The sequence below is a fragment of the Mobula birostris genome, chromosome 4, assembly GCF_030028105.1.
Source record: "Mobula birostris isolate sMobBir1 chromosome 4, sMobBir1.hap1, whole genome shotgun sequence".
NCBI lineage: Eukaryota > Metazoa > Chordata > Chondrichthyes > Myliobatiformes > Myliobatidae > Mobula > Mobula birostris.
Genome location: NC_092373.1, coordinates 204,259,290 through 204,276,335, shown reverse-complemented (window position 1 = coordinate 204,276,335; position 17,046 = coordinate 204,259,290). Strand labels below are relative to the sequence as shown.

The window sequence follows — 17,046 nt, the reverse complement described above, 5'->3', positions numbered from 1 at the left end:
ATGTGGAGGGATTGCACTGAAACCTAGCAAATACTGAACCCCTAGATAGAGTGGATGTGGAAAGGATATTTCCTATATGGGTGAGATTAGGACAGGGTCAGAATAGAGGGATATCTATTTAGAACAGAGATGAGGAGGAATTACATTAGCCAGAGGGCAGTGAGTCTGTGGAATTCACTGTCACAGACGGCTGTGGAGGTCAAGTCATTGGGTAGATTTAAAGTGGAGGTTGACAGGTTTTTGATTAGTCAGTGTGTCAGAAATTATGGAGACAAGGCAGGAGAATGGGATTGAGAAGGATAATAAATCAGCCACAATGGAATGGCGGAGTAGTGTCGATGGGTTGAATAGCCGAGTTCTGTTCCTATGTCTCATGGTCTTATGGAAAAGACCTCATTAATGAGAGAAGTCAGAGGAGAATGGTCTGACTGGTTCAAGATGACTGGAAGGCAACAGTAACTCAAATAATCATGCATTACAAAAGTGAGCTTTAACACATCCAACTTTAACGTGAATGGGCAACAGCAGCAGAAGACCACGAACAGACACTGAGTGGCCACTTCATTAGGTACAGGAGGTATCTAAAATCGTGCCCACTGAGTGTATGTGCCCATGATGCTGCTGCACACATGGACTTGTTCAGATGACAATAAACATTGACTTTGAGAGATAGTGATTGGATGGAGAGGGGCAGTAACTGGATGGGGTGTCAGTGAATAGAGCAGCAAGGATCAGTAAGGGACAATAACTCAACTTTGACTATGAATCTGTTGCATTAAACATATCGGTGAAAGCTCCTGCTCTTACTATAACCTCAGGCCTGTCAACCTACGGGTCGGTACTGCCCCTCAGTGACTGGCTTCAGCAGTCATTCACCTGATAAAGCTTCATTTTATCTTTAGAGACACAAAAGAGTGGTGGTGCTGGAATCCGGAGCAACAAACTATCTGCTATAGAAACTCAGCTGATCAGGCATCATCTCTACAGGTAAAGATGTACTGCCCAGCGGATTATCAGCACCCAATTGCCCACCATTGAGAACACCTACCATAAACACTGCTTGGGCAGGGTGAAAAGCATTATCATGGATGCATCTCACCCTAACCATAGACTTTTTACTCCCCTCCCATCCGGTCGGCGCTACAGGAGCCTCCGCTCCCACACCAGCAGGCACAGGAAGAGCTTCTTCCCTGAGGCTGTGACCCTGCTGAACCTCTCATCACCGGGCTAAGCAGTATTGTACCCATATTGGACTGTCTCAGTACTTTTATATTTGTGTGCTGTAGCACTTACTTTTTATTCGCAGTTATTTTGTAAATAATACTATTCTTTTGCACTTCTGGTCGGATGCTAATTGCATTTCATTGGCTTTGTATCTGTACTCGGCACAATGACAATAAAGTTGAATCTAATCTAATCTAAAATGAACGGTCAATGTTATGGGTCAATACCTTAAACTTGACTTCAGTGGTGTTTTAAAACTAAGTTCACAGTAAATGTATTATCAAAGTCTATATACAGTATGTCACCATATACTACCTTGAAATTCATTTTCTTGTGGTCATACACAGTAGAACAAAGAAATACAAGAGAACCAATGAAAAGCTACTCACAAAGACTGACAACAGGAATTCTGCAGATGCTGGAAATTCAAGCAACGCACATAAAAGTTGCTGGTGAACACAGCAGGCCAGGCAGCATCTCTAGGAAGAGGCCGAGACCCTTCGTCAGGACTAACTGAAGGAAGAGTGAGTAAGGGATTTGAAAGTTGGAGGGGGAGGGGGAGATCCAAAATGATAGGAGAAGACAGGAGGGGGAGGGATGGAGCCAAGAGCTGGACAGGTGATAGGCAAAAGGGATACGAGAGGATCATGGGACAGAAAGACAATGGGGGGGGGGACCCAGAGGATGGGCAAGGGGTATATTCAGTCCTTCCAGGTGAGGCAACACTTCACCTGTGAGTCGGCTGGGGTGATATACTGCGTCCGGTGCTCCCGAGGTGGCCTTTTATATATTGGCGAGACCCGACGCAGACTGGGAGACCGCTTTGCTGAACATCTATGCTCTGTCTGCCAGAGAAAGCAGGATCTCCCCGTGGCCACACATTTTAATTCCACATCCCATTCCCATTCTGACATGTTTATCCACGGCCTCCTCTACTGTAAAGATGAAGCCACACTCAGGTTGGAGGAACAACACCTTATATTCCGTCTGGGTAGCCTCCAACCTGATGGCATGAACATCGACTTCTCTAACTTCCACTAATGCCCCACCTCCCCCTCGTACCCCATCTGTTACTTATTTTTATGCACACATTCTTTCTCTCACTCTCCTTTTTCTCCCTCTGTCCCTCTGAATATACCTCTTGCCCATCCTCTGGGTCCCCCCCCCACTTGTCTTTCTTCCCGGACCTCCTGTCCCATGATCCTCTCGTATCCCCTTTTGCCTATCACCTGTCCAGCTCTTGGCTCTATCCCTGCCCCTCCTGTCTTCTCCTATCATTTTGGATCTCCCTCTCCCCCTCCAACTTTCAAATCCCTTACTCACTCTTCCTTCAGTTAGTCCTGACGAAGGGTCTCGGCCTGAAACGTCGACTGCACCTCTTCCTAGAGATGCTGCCTGGCCTGCTGCGTTCACCAGCAACTTTTATGTGTGTCACAAAGACTGACAATCAATATGCTAAAGACAAATCAAATCAAATTTAATTATCATTCAACCACACATAGATACGGCCGAACAAATCAGCATTCCTCTGGGGCCAAGGCACAAGACATACAACATAGCACGTTCAAAAAAAGCAAGCAAAGAAGCATATTCACGTGAAGAGAATTATATATATATATATATATACACACACACATATACACACACACATACACACACACACACATATACATACTGTGCAAATACAGAAAAAGGAAATTATAATCAGTAAATAATACTGAGAATATTGGTTGCAGAGTAATAGAAAGTGAGTTTATAGGCTGTTTGGTAATCAGGTCAGTGTTGAGGTGAGTGAAGTTATCCACAGTAACTGTTTCCTGGTGATGTGGGACCTAAACCTGCTCCCTGATGGCAGCAGGAAGAATAGAACGTGAGCAGGATGGTGGTGGTTTGTGATGATGGATGCTGCTTTCTTATGGCAGCGCTCCATGTAGATGTGCTCAATGGTGGGAAGGGCTTTTCTTGCGATGAACTGGGCTGTATACACTACTTTTTGAAGGCTTTTTCACTCTTGGGGATTGGTGTTTTCATACCAGGTTGCGATGCAACCAGTCAGAACACTCTTCATTGTGCATCTACAGAAACAAGAGAAAATCTGCAGGTGATGGAAATCCAAGAAGCACACACAAAATGCTGGAGGAACTCAACAGGCCAGACAGCATCTGTGGAAAAGAGTAAACAGTCGACTTTTCAGACCGAGACCCTTCTTCAGGACCTGTCGGCCCGAAACATTGACTACTTTCTCTTTCTATAGATGCTGCCCAGCCTGCTGAGTTGCATGCATCTATAGAAGTTTGTCAAAATTTTAGATGAAATGCCGAATCTGTGCAAACTTCGAAACAGAGACGCTGCTGTGCCTCCTTTGCAATGGCATTTGTGTGCCGGTCCCAGGAAGAAATTGTGGAAGAAGTACTCTAATTACCCATCCTAGCAGGAACTTCCTGTTCCCTCAGCTTTAAAATTTACAAGTTCATATTGGCCTTGATGTTCACTGCAGAATGGGCCACCCAAAATGGAGCCACAGAATAAAGGGTGCAGGAGTCTGAGCAACTCCTCATATTCCATCTGGGTAGCCTCCAATCTCATGACATAACGATTTCTTCTCCCTCCCTCATTCTGTCTTCATCTATTCCGCTCTCTAGCCTGTTACTTCATCCCCTCACTGCCTATCATCTCCTCTTTCCTTTTTCTCCCATACTTCACTCTCCACTCCTATCAGATTCCTTCTTCTCCAGCCCTTTACCTTTCCTGCCCTTTTATTCTGGCATCTTCCCCTTTCCTTTCCAGTCCTGAAGAAAGGTCTGGGCCTGAAATGTTGACTGTTTATTCATTTCCATAGATGCTGCCTGACCTGCTGAGTTACTCCAGCATTGTGTGTGTGTGTATGTTGCTCTGGATTTCCAGCATCTGCAGAATCTCTTGTGTCTGGATAACTGGTCTACTGTGCTGCAAAGCCCATTAAACTTGTGAATAAATATTCAATATGCAATGTGCCCTTTGCTCTGACAGTGTGATACATGCAACCTTTGAAAGAAGAGACAGAGGGTGGTGGGTGCCCACGTGATATCGGGCACGGTGTTCCTTTTAATGACTTTAAGAGTTAATTGTTAACCCTTTGGATGTTACTATTCAACAGACTGCAGAAGGACAGGCATCGAATCACAAGAAAACTACTTACAGATACTGCGCAGAACAGGCCATTCTGACTCTTCAAGCTGTGCCACCAGCAACCCCTGACCCTAGTCTAATCACAGGACAATTTCCAAAGACCAATAAATCTACTAACCCCTACGTCTTTGGAGTGTGGGAGGAAACCAGAGCAGCCGCAGGAAACTTGCGTGGTCACGGCAAGGACGTTCACACTCCTTACCGACGGCGCTGGGATTGAACTCCAAACTCCGACACTCCAAGCTGTAATAGTGTCGCGCCAACCGCTCTGCTACTGTACCGCACTGCTTATGGAAAATAAAACTACACTGGAAGTAGAGAATCAGAATCTTCCAGCAAGTCTAGAGGCTACTATAGTTAATCATTCAAAACCATTTTTATTTTATTCTATTCCCTTAGAGATTATAAAATACTTTGTGTTCATTTACACCATCTCCCCAGCTTTAAAAGCTCATGTACTCTTTCTGCCAATTTGAATCATCATATACCCAAACCACAGCCCCCATTTTAATCATCTCGTCAGCACTCACTTCATTGCGCCCTGCACAGCAGAAAGCAATCCTAGATCACTTATCTTCCCTAAGATCTGTGCGTAACAGTTAGTGTAAAGCTGTACAGCGCCAGCGATCCCGCCGCTGTCTGTAAGGAGTTTGTACCTTCTCCCCATCACCACATGGGTTTCCTCCAGGTGCTCCGGTTTCCTCTCACAGTCCAAAGACATTGGGGTTAGGGTTAGTGAGTTGTGGGCATACTATGTTGTCACTGGAAGCATGGTGACACCTGTGGGCTGTTCTGGAATATTCTCAGACTGTGTTGGTTGTTAACACAAACAATGCATTACACTGTATGGTTAATGTATGTGTGACAAATGAAGCTAACCTTTACCTCTGTGATGTCATATTTTGGGGGTTTTCACCTTTTTCCACATGGCTTCTCTCACCCCCACTTCTCTGCAGACAAAACATCAGGATTCCCTCCATCCTCACTTTCACCCACTCGCCCTCTGCACCATCTTTCACCATTTTTACCAGCTCCAGCATGGTCTCACCACAAGTTACACCTTTGCTTCTCTCCACCATCCTTTCTGCTTTCTGTAGGAATCACACTTAGTGACTCCACTCAACCTCTACATCCATCCCTCCCTAGCCCCAGGCACTTCCCTCTGTGAGCGTAGGCATAACACCTAGGGTCATAGAATAGTACAGCACAGAAACAGGCCCTTCAGCCCATCTACTCCATGCTGAGCTATTTAAACTGCCTACTCCCATCAACTTGCACCAGGACCATAGCCCTCCATATCCCTACCATCCATGTACCTATTCAAACTTCACTTAAACATTGAAGTTGAGCTTGCAAGCACCACTGGCAGCTTGTTGCACACTCTCAATACCCTCTGAGTGAAGATGTTTCCTCTCATGTTCCCCTTAAACTTTTCACCTTTCACCCTTAACCCATGACCTCTCATTATAGTCCCACCCAACGCCAGTGGAAAAAGCCTGCTTGCATTTATCCTATCTATACCCCTTATAATTTTGTGTACCCCTATCATGTCTCCTCTCAATCCTCTCAACCTGTCACCATCACCCAGGGAACCTGCTAGAGGTCATAGGTTAAGGGTGAAAGGTGACATGTTTAAGAGGAACCCGAGGGAGAACTTCTTCACGTAGAGGGTGGTGAGAGTATGGAACAAGCTGTCAGCAGTCGTGGTGGACGCAGTTTTGATTTCAAGATGCAAGAGAAGTTTGGATAGGTACATGGATAGGAGGGGTCTGGCTGCAGATCGATGGGACTAGGCAGAATAATAGTTTGGCATGCACTAGATGGGCTGAATTGCCTGTGTTTATGCCTATCCTTTCTAAGTGAAGCAGAGGTTCACCTGCACCTCTTCTGGCTTGGCCTCCATAACACTGGTGAAACCCAAGCACAGATTATGTAACCATTTTGCATAGCATCTGTGCTCTGTTCTCAATGGCCACCTTGAACTTCCAATTGTATGTAATTTTAACTCGCGCTCCATTCCTACACTCACCTACCTATCCTCAACCTCCTCCATTGCTACTGAGAGACCAAATGCATTTCATCTTTGACAGGTAGCTTAGCAGTTAGCATAATGCTTTACAGTGCCAGCAATCAGGTTTCAGTTTCTGCTGCTGCATGTGAGGAGTTTGTATGTTCGCCCCATGACCATTTGTCTTTCCTCTGGATACTCTGGTTTCCTCCCGCCTTCCAAAGATGTAAGGGTTGCGCTTAGTGAATTGTGGGCACGTTACATTGGCGCCAGAGCATGATGACACTTACGGGCTGCCCCCAACACATCCTTGGACTGCGTTGGTTGTTGACGCAAACAGCACATTTCACTCTGTTTTGATGTGCATGTGACAAATAAAGCTAATCTTTACCTTTTTATCTTCCATCCTCAGCCTCCTTCATTGTTACCGAGAGGCCAAATGCAAATTTGGCACAAAGAACATCTCACACCACCCAATGACACCCATGTGACCAATTAACCTATTAACTACTTTGGACTGTGGGAGGAAACGAGAGCACCCGGAGGAAACCCACGCGGTTACAGGGAAAATGTACAAACTCCTTACAGACAAGGGTGGAATTGAACCCAAGCTGCTAGCGCTGTGATAGCATTATACTGACTGCTACACTACTGTGCTGCCCATGATGAGAGGTGAGAGGTGAGAGGTAGGAGGCGTAGAGGAGACCAGAGGTGGAAATTTTTCCACATGGAATGGTTGGAATCCAAAAGTATGTATGTTACCATATCACAAACAAGAGAAAATCTGCAGGTGCTGGGATGTCACCATATAATAGACTGAAGTTAATTTTCTTGCAGGCATTCACAGGAGAACAATGAAATGCAATAGAATTGATAAAAAAAACTACACACAAAGACTGACAAGCAACCAATGTGCTAAAGAAAGTGAGCAGCTAAGCCAAAAAATAAAGAACCTTTTAAATATCAGGCTCCTGACCCATCATGGACATCTTCACTCACCACAACACTGAACTGATTCCACAACCTACGGACTCACTTTCAAAACTCTAAATCTCACACTCTCAGTGTAATTTATTATTATTATTTTATTTTGTTATTTGCAGTTTGCATTGATTTGCACATTACTTGTTTGCCAGTCTTTTAGTGCGTCATTTTTCATTGATTCTATTGTACTTCTTTGTATCTATTGTGAATGCCTGCAAGAAAATGAGTGACATATACATACGTTGATATTAACTTTATTTTGAATTGACACTGTCTGAGGAAGTGGTGGTGGTGGCAGATACGCTCTTGGTTAAGGACAAGTATTTGAATTGCCTGGGCACAGAAGGCTGTGGGTGAATGAAATTACTATAGATGAGTACAACAGCCAGCAGTCGTGCGGTCAGCCAGTTTCTGTTCTGCATAAAGATAAAGATTACCCTTTTTCACACATGCAAACAAAACATTTAGTGAAATTTGTCATTTGCATCCAATCAAATCAGTGAGGACATCCTGGCCTCCCACCCACTCGCCTTCCCCCTCACCCATCACTTGCCAAACTTGTACTCCTTCCCCTCTGCCCACCTTCTTATTTTGGCTTCTTCCTCCTTCCTTTCCAGTCCTGATGAAGGGTCTCAGTGCAAAACGTGGACTGTTTATTCCCCTCCATAGATGCTGCCTGGCCTGCTGAGTTCCTCCAGCATTTTGTGTGCGTTACTCTGGATTTCCATCTGCTGAATTGCTTGTGTTTATGGGCATGCGCTGGGGGCAGCCCGCAAGTGATGCCACGCTTCCGGCACCAACATAGAATGCCCACAACTCAGTAACCCTAATCCGTATATCTTTGGAAACTGGAGCACCTGGAGGGAACGCACGCAGTTACGGGGAGAAGGTACAAATTCCCTACGGACAGCGGTTAGTATGGAACACCAATCGGTGTTTGCTGGTGCTGTAAAGCGATTACACTAACCTCCAAGCTACCGTGCCAACTGTAACTCTATAACTGCATTTGCCTATTTAACCACAGTGCCACATTTAATACTGTCTGATTGAATTTTGTTGAAAAGTCTAATTTTGCACTTTATGTATTGAAAATAAATCCACCGAATTTTCCTCAGAAAACTTAAAAGTATATGCCAACTGTCCTTTGTCAGGGTGTGATTTTCTAACAGTAATTATTGGACGCAATAATTATAGGCTCATATGTAGGGCATTGACACGTTTACCCATTCTCCACCTCACAGAAACAAGTCTTACCTTCAAACATAAACATTGTCTTGGCAGCTTGCCATCCTTCTAGTAAAACAGACAAAAAACCTGATCTCTTCTCTTTCACTTGCCAAGGTAAGAAGCCAGATTTAACAGCATAAACACCAGCATCCCAGAGCCAATACGAGAACTCGAGCACGAACGACTTCCCTACGAGTGGTCCACAACAATGCAGAGTGCTAAACACATTATTATGTTATGATGATCTATGACTCGCTGTTTTTAATAAGAGAAGCTATATAGTTGCAATGAACATTTGTGGAAAGAGAGGGTGAGTTTGTCAAAGAATTGAAAGGGAATTAAATGTTTGAATCTTTAGTTACACACAAATTGCTGGTGGAACTCAGCAAGTCAGGCAGCACCTATAGAGGGGAATAAAGGGTCAACATTTTGAGCCGCAACCCTTCATCAGGATATGATTGAATCTATAATTCAATGTGCAAAAGAACATAAATTCAGAGAATAAAAAATTAATGCCGAGAACATGAGTTGTGGCGTCCTTGGAAGTGAGTTTGTAGGTTGTGGAATCAGTTCAGTGTTGAGGTGAGTGAAGTTATCCACACCGGTTCAGGAGCCTGATGGTTGAAGGTTAATACCTGCTCCTGAACCTGGTGGTGTGGGACCCAAGGCTCCTGTACCTCCTGCTCAGTGGTAGTAGTGAGAAGAGAGCATGGGTTGGTTGGTGGGGGTCCTTGATGATAGGTGCTGCTTTCTTGAGGCAATGCTCCTTGTAAAGGGACAGGCTTGCCTGTGTTGAACTGGGCTGTATCCATCACTTTTTGTCAGCTGTTCCATTCCTGGGCATTGGTGTTTCTATAGCAGGCTGTAATGTAACCTGAAGGATACTTTCCACTTTGCACCGACAGAAATTTGTCCAAATATAACCTAACCTTGATGACACATCGTCCACCCACAAAACTTTTAGTTCTTCTTTCAAGTGTTACTCAACAAGGAGGCATATTCATTTATCAGCTGAAGGAGGGCTTAGGTGGTAATTAGAGACAGGTGTATAGGAGAGAAACAACTTACCATGCCATCCATTATTTGAACATCTACACCAATCCCACTTGTCCACACAAGGTCCGATTCCAACCTATTTATGGGCTGTCTAAATGTCTCTTTGAAATAGTGATAGTATCTGATTCTGTCAACTCCTCTCGCAGCAAGTTTCAAACAGAACATAGGACAGCACAGCATGGGAACAATGCTGTGCAGAACTAATTAAATTAGTATCAAATGCCCAGCTAAACTAATCCCTTCTGCCTAACTGTAATGTGCTTACTCGTCCATTCTTTGAACATTCATGAGCCTCTTGAACAGCCCCATCATATTTGCCTCCATCACCGCTCCAGGTTGCACTTTCGAGGTACCCACCGATTTCTGTGCAAAAAAATTGCCCCGCACAACTCCCATCAACTAACCCCCTCTCACCTTAAATGCATGCCCTCTGGCATTCGACATTGCAATTCCAGGAGAAAGATACAGCACTGGCCTTCTACTCTACCCAGGCCACGCATAATATTATAAACTTCTATCAGGTCCCACCACCCTAGAGAAAACAATCCATGTTTGTTTAACCTCTTGTTGTAGCACATGCCCTCTAATCCAGGCAGCACCTTCCCCAGAGCCTCCAAATCCTTCCTACAATGGGACGACAAAAAATGAATGCAATATTCCTGAAGCAGAACTAGATTTTCATCAAGCTGCAACACAACTTCTGAGCTCTGGAAATCAATTCATTGACTCATAAAGGCTTGCGTACCATAGGCCTTCGTTACTACCCTGTCACTAACCTGTGCAGCCACTTTGGTGTAAGACCTCGGTCAGACCCCACTTGGAGTACTGTGTTCAGTTCTGGTCACAGGAAGGATATGGATACTATAGAGAGAGTGCAGAGGAGATTTACAAGGATGTTGCCTGGATTGGAGGGCGTATTTTATGAGAATATCTTGAGTACGTGAACTTGGCCTTTTCTCCTTGGAGCGATGAAGAATGAGAGGTGACCTGATAGAGGTGTATAAGATGATGAGAGGCATTGATTGTGTGGATAGCCAGAGGCTTTTCCCCAGGGTTGAAATGGCTAATGTGAGGGGGCATCATTTTAAGGTGCTTGGAAATGGGTACCGAGGGGATGTCAGGGGGAAGTTTTCCCACACAGAGAGTGGTTGGTGCGTGGAATGCACTGCCAGCAGTGGTGGTGGAAGCAAGTACAACAGGGTCTTTTAAGAGCCTCTTAGATAGGTAGACGGAACTTAGAAAAGTAGAGGGTTACGCAGTAGGGAAATCCTAGGCAGTTTCTATAGTAGGTTACATGGTTGGCACAACATTGTGGGACAAAGAGCCTGTAAAGTGCAGTAGATTTCTATGTTCTACGTCTCAGGGAGCTATGAGCTTGGACCAGGAGACCATACTGTTAAGGGTCTCCTTACATTTGATCTCCCAAGATGAAACATTTCACATTTGGCCAGGTTATACTCTATCTACCATTTCTCTGCCCATATCTGCAACTGATCTACATCCCATTGCCCATTTTCTGCACTATCCACAACACTATCCATCTTTATATCATCCGCAAATTTACTAATCAGCTCAATCTACATTTTCATCCAGGTTATCTATATGTATCACAAAGAGAGGTCCCAGTACAGATCCCTGTGGAACACCACTAGTCATAGACCTCCAGCTAGAATACGTTCCACTACCATCTGTTTACTGTGGGTGAAGCAGTTTAGAATCCAAACAGACAATTAACCATGGATCCCATGCATCTTAATCTTCTGGATGACCTTGTCAAACTAAAACCGAAGTGAATAACATCCACAGCTTCACCTTCATCAAACACTTTCATCCTCTCCTCGAAAGGCTCAAGTTAGTGAGTCCTGATTCCCCCTACACAAAGCCATGCTCACAGGTATTCCAATTCTTCACAAATCTCATCACGAAGATTCCTTTCCAACAGCTTCCCTATCGCTATTGTGAGAATCACTGGTTTATAGATTCCAGGAATACCTGTTTCCCTTATGGAATAATGGAACAATCAGCTTTCCCTCAGGTTCTGCAGTCAGGGGGAATTACTTGTCAGCGTTTAACCACTGCCACAGAACCATTGGGCCTGGGTTTATATTTTGCGATCTATATTTAGGGAAATCAGATATTCTCTACCAATCCCGTCCCAGCTTCTTACTTCACCTCCTTACCCACCTACATTCCTGCTCACCTGGTCTCATCTGTCACCTGCCAGCTTGTAGTTATTCTCATTACACCACCCCCCCCCCCACCTCCTTATTCTGGCTTCTTTCCCCTTCCTTTCCAGTCCTGAAAAAGGCCTCAGTCTTTCTCCATAGGTGCTGCCTGACCTGCTGAGTTCCTCCAGCATTTTGCATATGTTGCTCAAAATTTCCAGCATCTGCAGAATCTCTTGTGTCTATAGGAGATCCAGGAACATCTCTTTCCGTGTTCTGCTGAAAAAGCACACACCTTACAGAAGTGATGGTATCAGTTAGGAACACATCCTCATGTACAGCAACCTTACCTTCCACTCAAGCCTCCTTTCCCTTGATTTCCCTGTCAAAGATTTAACCCTAACCTCGAATACACAAGAGTCACAGCTTGATATATACTCAGTGGCCACTTAATTAGGTACACCTGCTCGTTAATGCAAATATCTAATCGGCCAATCATCAGGCAGCAACTCGATGCATAAAAAACACGCAGACATGGTCAAAAGGTTCAGTTGTTGTTCAGTCCAAATATCAGAATGGGGAAGAAATGTGATCCAAGAAATTTTGACTGTGGAATGATTGTTGATGCTAGATGGAGTGGTTTGTGTACTCAGAAACTGCTGATCTCCTGCGATTTTCATGCACAATATTCTCTAGAGTTCACAGAGAATGTTGCGAGAAACAAAAAGCATCCAGTGAGCGGCAGATCTGTGGCAAAAAGTGCCTTGTTAATGAGAGGTGAATGGCCAGACTGGCTTAAGCTGATAGTAACACAAAAACGTAACCACACGTTACAACAGTGGTGTGCAAAAGAGCATCTCTGAACGCACAACTCGTCAAACCTTGAAGTGGATGTGCTACAGCAGCAGAAGACCACAAACATACACTCAGGGGCCACTTTATTAAGCACAGGAGGTACCTATTAAAGTGGCAAAATTTCAACAGGTTATACAGTTCAACAGGTTTCAACAGGTGTAGGAAGTATTCATACTGCAGAGTTTTAAAGACCACATGATGAATAGCATACCTCAGTGACAAGCAGAGTCCGAGGATCAATGATATCCAAGAAGTGCCGGAAACGCCCATAAAAAGTAGACTGAAAGAAAAAGAGAAACAAATCAGAAAGAAATATTCACAAAAGATAAAAACATAATCCACATAAACTGGAAACAAAAATAAAATGTATTCAAAACGCAAACACGGCAGAATCTGCAGATGCTGGAATTGCAAGCAACACACATCAAAGTTGCTAGTGAACGAAGCAGGCCAGGCAGCATCTGTAGGAAGAGGTACAGTCGACGTTTCGGGCCGAGACCCTTCGTCAGGACTAACTGAAAAAAGAGCTAGAAAGAGATTTGGAAGTGGGAGGGGGAGGGGGAGATCCAAATTGATAGGAGAAGACAGGAGGGGGGGAGGGTTGGAGCCAAGAGCTGGATAGTTGGTTGGCAAAAGGAATATGAGAGGATCATGGGACAGGAGGCCTAGGGAGAAAGAAAAGGGAGGGGGAGGAGCCCAGAGGATGGGCAAGGGGTATAGTGAGAGGGACAGAGGGAGAAAAAGGAGAGAGAGAAGAAGAATGTGTGTATATAAATAAATAAATAATGGATGGGGTACGAGCAGGCGAGCAGGAGGTGGGGCATTAGCGGAAGTTTGAGAAGTCAATGTTCATGCCATCAGGTTGGAGGCTACCCAGATGAAATATAAAGGTGTTGTTCCTCCAACCTGAGTGTGGCTTCATCTTTACAGTAGAGGAGGCCGTGGATAGACATATCAGAATGGGAATGGGATGTGGAATTAAAATGTGTGGCCACTGGGAGATCCTGCTTTCTCCGGCGGACAGAGCGTAGGTGTTCGGCGAAATGATCTTCCAGTCTGTGTCGGGTCTCACCAATATAGAAGGCTGCATCGGGTGCACCGGACGCAGTATATCACCCCAGCCGACTCACAGGTGAAGTGTCGCCTCACCTGGAAGGACTGTCTGGGGCCCTGAATGGTGGTGAGGGAGGAATTGTAAGGGCATGTGCAGCACTTGTTCCGCTTACAAGGATAAGTGCCAGGAGGGAGATCAGTGGGGAGGGATGGGGGGGGACAAATTGATAAGGGAGTTGCGTAGGGAGCGATCCCTGCGGAAAGCTGGGGGGGGGGGGAAAGAGGAGGGAAAGATGTGCTTAGTGGTGGGATCCCATTGGAGGTGGCGGAAGTTACGGAGAATTATATGTTGGACCCAGAGGCTGGTGGGGTGGTAGGTGAGGACCAGGGGAACCCTATTCCTAGTGGGGTGGCGGGAGGATGGAGTGAGAGCAGATGTGTGTGAAATGGGGGAGATGCGTTTGAGAGCAGAGTTGATGGTGGAGGAAGGGAAGCCCCTTTCTTTAAAAAAGAAGGACATCTCCTTTGTCCTGGAATGAAAAGCCTCATCCTGAGAGCAGATGAGGCGGAGATGGAGGAATTGTGAGAAGGGGATGGCGTTTTTGCAAGAGACAGGGTGAGAAGAGGAATAGTCCAGATAGCTGTGAGAGTCAGTGGCTTATAGTAGACTTATAGTATAAAAAAATGCATTTGTTTGTTTATTTATTTAGAGATACAGTGCGGGACATGCCCTTCAGGAACAACGAGCCGTGCCACCCAGCGATCCATCTATTTAACCCCAGCCTCATCATAGGATGGTTTACAATGACAATAAAATTTAAAATTTTCCATTTACAAAATTACGAAGTTTGCTTGCATATGGAAAAACTGAGGGTGTTGCAGTTGAAATCTCAATAAACAATGTAATTCAGTTAGTATTCCACAAGCACAATATTCAGAACCGAGCATTTGCATTTATATAACATAAAATTGTCCCTGGGCACTTTGTACAATCAAAAACACGTTGAGAAAGATACGCGTTGATTAAAGGGCAGGAGAGATGCAATAAAACTCAGGGGCTGAGAGAAATCCAGGTACAAGGATATGAAATACAAGGCATTGCCACCAATGGTGAATTTGGAGATCAGGGATGAACAAATTTGTACTTCACCACACGTAATCAGGGAGGCAGAATGAGGGGGGATTTGATAGAGGCATACTAAACTATGAGTGGTACAGATAGGGCAAATGCAAGTAGGATTTTTCCACTAAGATTGGGTGAGATTAGAATGAGAGTTCAAATATGTCACCATTTTCTTACAGGTATTCACAGTGGAACAAAGAAAAACAATGAAAAACTACATTCCTTCAAAGACTAACGAGCCATCACTGTGCACAAATATAGATAAAAACAACACTCACAACACGCTGGAGGAACTCAGCAGGTCGGGCAGCATCCGTGGAAAAGATCGGTCGACGTTTCGGGCCGGAACCCTTCGTCAGGACTGTAGGGGGAAGGGGCAGAGGCCCTATAAAGAAGGTGGAGGGAGGGTGGGAAGGAGAAGGCTGGTGGGTTCCAGGTGAAAAACCAGTAAGGGGAAAGATAAAGGGGTGGGGGAGGGGAGGCAGGGAGGGGATAGGCAGGAAAGGTGAAGTAAGAATAGGGGAAAACACAATGGGTAGTAGAAGGAGGCGGAACCAAGAGGGAGGTGTGTGTTTTCCCCTATTCTTACTTCACCTTTCCTGCCTATCACCTCCCTGCTTCCCCTCCCCCACCCCTTTACCTTTCCCCTTACTGGTTTTTCACCTGGAACCTACCAGCCTTCTCCTTCCCACCCTCTCCCCACCTCCTTTATAGGGCCTCTGCCCCTTCCCCCTACAGTCCTGACGAAGGGTTCCGGCCCGAAACGTCGACCGATCTTTTCCACGGATGCTGCCCGACCTGCTGAGTTCCTCCAGCGTGTTGTGAGTGTTGCTTTGACCCCAGCATCTGCAGAGTATTTTGTGTTTATATAAAAACAAATAATTTAGGGGCAGCATGGTAGCGTAGTGGTTAGCACAGCGCTTTACAGTACCGGTGATCCAGGTTCATTCCCACCACTGCCTGAAAGGAGTTTGTACGTTCTCCCTGTGACCACATGGATTTCCTCTGGGTGCTCCAGTTTCCTCCCACAGTCCAAAGACATACCAGTTGGTAGGTTAATTAGTCGTTGTAAGTTGTCCCGTGATTAGGCTTGGACTAGTGAAGTTTAAGAGACTACTAGACAGGTATATGGAGGAATCTAAGGTGGGGGCTTATATGGGAGGCAGGGTTTGAGGGTCGGCACAACATTGTGGGCCGAAGGGCCTGTACTGTGCTGTACTATTCTATGTTCTATGTTAAATCGGTGATTGCTGGGCTCACAGGGCCAGGAGGGTCTATTCCACGCTATTTCTCAATAAATAACTTAAAAACAGACTAAATGACACAGACCAAGAGTTGCAGAGCTGTTGAAAGTGAGTCCACAGGTTCTGTTCAGGGATCAGTGTTGAGGTGAATGAGGTTATCCGCGCTGGTTCAGAACTTGATGGCTGAAGGATGATAACTGTCCCTGAACGTGGTAGTGTGGGACCCAAGGATTCTGTACCTCCTTCCCGATGGTAGTAGTGAGAAGAAAGCATGGCCTGGATGGTGTGGTTCCTTGTTGATGGATGCTGCTTTGTGGCAATGCTCTTTGTAGATGTGCTCAGTGGTGGAGAGGACTTCTCTTGTGATGGACTGGCACTATATCCACCACCCTTTGTAGGCTTCTTGTTAGCGGCGAAAGGTGAAATATTTAAGGGGAACCTGAAGAGAAACTTCTTCGGCTGAAGTGTAAAAATTAGACAGCTGCAAAATTTTACCACTATCCTCCATGCTGGGGCACTTTACAATCTACCAACTTATATGACTTTGAATGGAGAAAAAAGCTGGAGCATCCAAGGTAACCGGAATGGTCACAGGATGAACGTGCAGACTTCCACACAGATAGCCCGCAAGTCAGAATTGAAGTGGGATTGTGGCAGATTTTTTTTTAGCTGCTCTAATGGCTGTGCCACTGTGCTGGATATCCAGCGTGAGGTCAAACAGTACGACCAGTTGGATAAGGGAATGTGTGAGACGGTCAAAGAGCAGTAAACCTGGATTTATAAAGCATCTTGTCCAACATCCAAGAGCTTCAAGGTCAAAACATACTCCTGGAAGTGCTGCACAAAGGAAATTTTGAATGTAATTTGTGGACAAACAGCAGCAAGACAGTCTTGAGGAAGGGTCCCACCCCGTAATGTCGACAGTTTATTCATCTCCGT

General features: G+C 45.2%; 1 protein-coding gene across 1 annotated transcript in view; it reads right to left on the bottom strand.

Annotated features, from left to right (window-relative positions):
• Positions 1 to 15,859, bottom strand: part of LOC140196884 (sideroflexin-5-like) — a 279,713-nt gene extending 263,854 nt beyond the window's left edge. Inside the window, exons 1-2 of the mRNA XM_072256792.1 lie at positions 15,818 to 15,859; positions 12,899 to 12,967 (exon numbers count right to left, since the gene is read on the bottom strand). Coding sequence (XP_072112893.1) covers positions 12,899 to 12,967; positions 15,818 to 15,859 — 111 coding nt within the window. The remainder of the gene's footprint in view (positions 1 to 12,898; positions 12,968 to 15,817) is intronic.
• Positions 15,860 to 17,046: the final 1,187 nt, after the last annotated feature.